Below are 4,973 nucleotides of genomic sequence, written 5' to 3'. Positions count from 1 at the left end.
TAGTAAAATATGAAACTACATTTTATAGTGTGTTTGGATTAGAGTTGGCTAAACTGAGTTTGAATAAAAGTGATTTTGTAAAATTGATTTTGGATAGAAGTGAGTTTGTGTCAAACATGATTTATGTTTGGCAATTTTAAACTAAAAGTGATTTTGATAAAATGAAATTATTTGGATAATATTAATTAAAATCACTTTTAGATAGATAATTAGTTAATTACTAAAAAAATATAATATTAAATTATAATATTATTTTTTAGTATATTTAATCCTTTTTGTACTTCTTTTAATATATTTTTTATATAATATTTTTTATAAAATTTTATTTTAGTTTGTTATAATTTTTTTAATAAAAATTAATATTTATTTATTAAACTAAAAATAACATATAAAATAATATATTTTAGTACTTTTTATGAGTACTCTCAATAATCTTATTTTGTTTATTATTTTAGATTCTAATTTTTTACTAATTATGTTTTTATTATTATTTATAATTAATTTTTTATTTAATTTATCATTTTCAATAGAAACAATAATACATATTATAACAAATAGAATAATAAACAATGAACAAGAATTATAATAATAAATATTCACAATGTCAAACAAAAAAATATTTTATAATTTTATTAATACTCTCAGTATTCTTTTATTTAATATTATTTTGGACTGTAAAATTTTATTACTTATGATTCCATTGTTATGTATGATTAGTTTTTTATTTACTTTATCATTTTTAATAAGATCAATCATTCATATTATAATAGAATTAAAATAACAAATTTAATAAAAAAAACCAAAATATAAAAAAAAATTAATTATTATGGAATCCTAAACTTGGGAATCTGGAGCAGCAATTTTGTTCTTTTGAGCAGATGACTTGACGAATTTGTTCCAATATGGATGATTCTCCCACACAAGAGAAATTTCTTCAATGGGAACACCCTTTGTCTCTGGCAAGAACTTGTGGATAAAGATACTCATAACAATCACAAAGAATGCAAAGAAGATGAAGAGCCCGAACTTCATATGGCACAACATCGCAGTGAAAACTTGGGCAATGGCAAAGGTGAAGATCATATTAACTGAAACGTTGACGCTCTGAGCTGCCGATCGAACTTCAAGCGGGAATATTTCACTGGGTACCAACCATCCTAGTGGACCCCACGACCATGCAAATCCCGCCACGTAGATACATATGAATACCACAACAGTTGAGGCAAACCACTTGGGAAGAACTCCAGGGTTTCCATCTGTTCCAAATTTGCTACCTATTGCAGCTGCGATCACAAGCTATACATACACACATACACAACAAATTAAACTTATATATATACCAACAATAATATTAATAATGAAGTTTTTATTTTAGTTAATGAAACACATGTAACTAATATACCTGACAGATAAACATTTGAGCACCACCTTCGAGAAAAAGCTTTCGTCTGCCAACCTTGTCAACGGTAAAGATGGAAACAAGCGTGGCAAGGGCGTTACAACCTCCGGTAATCATGGCAGACATAAGGGAAGCAGTTCCACCAAAGCCAATAGTTTTGAACAAAACAGGAGCATAGAATGTGATGACATTCATGCCAGTGAGTTGTTGGAAGAAGGGAATGGCTATGGCCATGGTGAGGTGAGGCCTGTACTCACTTTTGAACAAAGAAGACCAAGGATGCTTGACCTGTTTGGAGGCTTCACTGGCAGCAACAAGATCCTTAAACTCCTCGTCAACATCATTGGTTCCACGAATCTTGATTAGTTCCTTCTTGGCCTTCTCAGCTTGTCCACGCTCGATCAACGAGTTTGGTGAGTCAGGAAGAAACATTGCACCGATGATGATCATTATTGCAGGGACTCCTGCCAAACCTAAGCTATAGCGCCACCCTTCGCCGTTCTCCATCTTGGCAAAAAGGTAGTTCAGAATATTGGCAACAAAAATGCCAATGGTGATTGCCAATTGAAACAACATGTTAAGTGCTCCTCTGTATTTGTATGGAGCAACCTCGGATACGTAGATCGGCACAGACTATCAACGAATAAAAACATGTAATGATTATTATGAATTAGGAAGAAACATCATACAGATAATTATTATTATTAGTAGTACCTGATTGGCGCATCCGATTCCAAAACCTAGCAACATGCGGCCAACAATAAGCATCCAAACTTGCTGGGCGAAGCCGTTCAAAGCTGCACCGGCAAGAAAGAGAACACCGCCGGAGATCATGGTGAGGCGCCTACCGAAGGCTCGAGTTACCTTGGATGCAAAGATTGAGGCCACAAGAGCAGCCAAATAGAGAGAGGAAGTGAAGAGTGTGAGCACTTGGCTATCAAATTTACAATATTGGTTATCAGTGGGCTTAATGTTGTGCTCCTTTGCGTACACATCAGGGAAGAATTTCTTCAAAAAAGGATCCATGGAGGTGACTCCACCTGAAATGCCCAAGTCATATCCAAAGATAAGACCTCCAAATGCAGCGGTGACACATGTTATGAAGACTCTGAAAGTGAGTTTTCCGGGATAGTTCTTTTCGGAAGACCCCTTCTCTATGAAACCACCTGCCATTATCGTATTAGCCAACACAAGCAATCAGTTAAAACAGATGAACACTAAACAAGAATAGCTCTCATTTATAGTTGAATTACTTAGCGGATGAAGTTTATCTAACAGATTAATTATCTTTGTAGCTGAATTACTTTGCGGATGAAGCTTATCCAAGTGTTTAAAATTTTAAATTTAAATATCTATCTTCGGTTATTCAGTTAGCATCAAATCTTTTTCAAAATCATATATTTTGATTTTTGAATTTTAAATAATCTATTTTCATCTCTTATTTATCTATTTATATATAAGGTGAAAACTCAGGTACAGTGGATCTGAGTTTTCATCTATATATAAATTATAATTATAATTACAATTCTTTTGTTGTTTGAGGAAGTGTGATTGTGCGCACTTGTTTAAAAAAAATTTGTAATATATGTAGCTGGTTCTCTCTCATCTTGGCGCAGTAGGTTTGGGGCTACAATCTTGATTCGAGCACGAACAGCACCAACTGAATCATAGGGCAAATCGATTCCAGACACCTCAGACAGAGCCCGAATTATCTTCCAATCATCCCTGGAGTCACCACTGTTGGAACTGCAGGCAGAGTTTGTTGAGTGCATCCTTCAGTATTTTCATAGGTTCCTTCCTTCTCACTGAATGCTGCAGCTGGCAAAATGATGTTGGCACGATAAACACTCTTGTCACCATGGTGACCTTGATAAACAACAAAAGAATCAGCTTGGATCTTGTCCAAGTTTATATCATCGGCACCCATCAAATATATAAATTTTGCAGACTCGAGACTTTTTTCAGATTGAGGCACAAGTCCAAGGTCAAGTGCAGCAGCCTGGGCAGCATGAAGAAGTAATACATCAAGGCCGTTCCAATCAGGTCTGACAACCTTCCCTTGTTTTGCAATGGTTTCAATAGCTGCAAAAATTGCATCCTGGTCCTTTCTCTCGAAGATTCCAGCACCAACAATGATAACAGGGTTTTTGGCATTTGATATAGTCTTGGAGAATGGGTGGTGGCCCTCAGCAATTTCAAGTAGTGTTTGGGGGCCAGTACCAAGATGTTGGTGGTCATAGTTGAAATCAGTAGCAGGACCGATGTACCCAACCTTGGCTTGAGTTGCTCTGACAGTCTTGCGTATTCTGGCATTAACCATAGCAGCTTCCACCCTTGGCTGCAAATTTGATATTAAACACACAAGATAGTATTAGATAACCAAATACAAAAAAATAATGCACCCAAGAAAGCACAATGTGTAAATAGTAGATGAACTCAGCAAAAATATAGAATACTTCACAAAAATTCTTTGTTGTTGATAGTCTTGTATTCTCTAAACCTACCCATGCCTATAAACCCCAAAATAACAGTTATAGAATCAAGTGCATGGACACGGTAACTACTAAAAAGAAATGGAATTTGAATAAAACAAGAACCATTTGATCATCAGCAAAGTTAGAAAGACGTATATAAGGAATATTTAGAAATGACTCACTAAAATCAGAGACTAGTGATATACCTGGGTACCAACCAACAGAAAGACATCTGCATTCTCAAGACCAGCAATGCTAGTATTCATAATATATCCCAATCTCAAATATGCACTAGTATTTTCACCAATGCCTTCACACCACACATTATTTGATCCCATCTTATTTACAAAATCTTTTAGTGCAATCATGGACTCAGCATCGGAAAGTTTGCCAGCTATTCCAACAATTTCTTCTGGTTCAACTTTGTGGGCAACCTCAGCTACCACAGCAAGGGCATCGCGCCAGCTGACAGACTTAAAACGTCCATCAGGACCACGAATCATAGGTTCATTTAACCTCTGCCTCTTCAAACCATCGTAACAAAAGCGGGTCTTGTCTGAAATCCATTCTTCATTTATGTCCTGCAAAGGGAATGCAGAATAAACTATATCGGCAAACTATAAATATAAAAACGAACCTTCTAGACAGAAGAAAAAAGGTGCTACAGTAACAATGACAAAGAAGCATGGAACTATGAAAAAATATGTTGAACAACAAAAATTTTGCAGGCCAAAGTTTGTGGGGTCCAATATAAGGCATGCAGGGAGTCTAGGTAAAGCGGGGAAACCGCCCTACCCGGACAATAAACCGGATCTCACTCAAGCTTCTCTCCAGGCACTAGGAGGAGGTCTTCACTCTTCATCTTCTAGCCACCACTCCGTCATTGAGGGCCTGTCTCATCTTTTCAACTGTCTCAAAATACATGAGATTTCGTTTTGGGCATAAGCCCAATTGTTGTGAAATAAAAAGCCTAGTCACCACAGACACAGATTATTTCTTGGTCTTGTAGCCGAGGCTTGGTGCTAGTGGCAAGGATCTGCTGTCTCGCAAGTAGTTGCACCTGGGTTCAAGTTCCATGAGAAGAAAAATAAATCCTTAAA

General features: G+C 36.0%; 1 protein-coding gene and 1 pseudogene across 2 annotated transcripts; both read right to left on the bottom strand.

The window, feature by feature from the left end:
• Window positions 1-703: 703 nt before the first annotated feature.
• On the bottom strand, window positions 704-3,141 carry LOC112791658 (sugar carrier protein C). Of its 2 annotated transcripts, XM_072233539.1 has the most exons (4): window positions 2,961-3,141; window positions 2,114-2,565; window positions 1,403-2,032; window positions 704-1,296 (listed from the first exon to the last, which is right to left on the bottom strand). In XM_072233539.1, exons 2-4 carry the CDS (start codon window positions 2,423-2,425, stop codon window positions 835-837), a joined length of 1,404 nt encoding a protein of 467 aa, XP_072089640.1. In that variant the 5' UTR covers window positions 2,426-2,565; window positions 2,961-3,141; the 3' UTR covers window positions 704-834. The 2 variants fall into 2 exon arrangements, with proteins under 2 accessions (XP_072089640.1, XP_025690355.1); XM_025834570.2 differs by lacking the exon at window positions 2,961-3,141 and having other exon boundaries at window positions 2,114-2,572.
• Window positions 2,800-4,773, bottom strand: LOC112782720 (NADH dehydrogenase [ubiquinone] iron-sulfur protein 1, mitochondrial-like; annotated as a pseudogene).
• Between the last annotated feature and the right edge of the window lie 200 nt (window positions 4,774-4,973).

Source organism: Arachis hypogaea, chromosome 3 (assembly GCF_003086295.3).
Source record: "Arachis hypogaea cultivar Tifrunner chromosome 3, arahy.Tifrunner.gnm2.J5K5, whole genome shotgun sequence".
In the NCBI taxonomy this organism is placed as follows: Eukaryota; Viridiplantae; Streptophyta; class Magnoliopsida; order Fabales; family Fabaceae; genus Arachis; species Arachis hypogaea.
The sequence above is the reverse complement of the archived record's forward strand: the minus strand, read 5'-3'. Positions and strand labels throughout refer to the sequence as shown.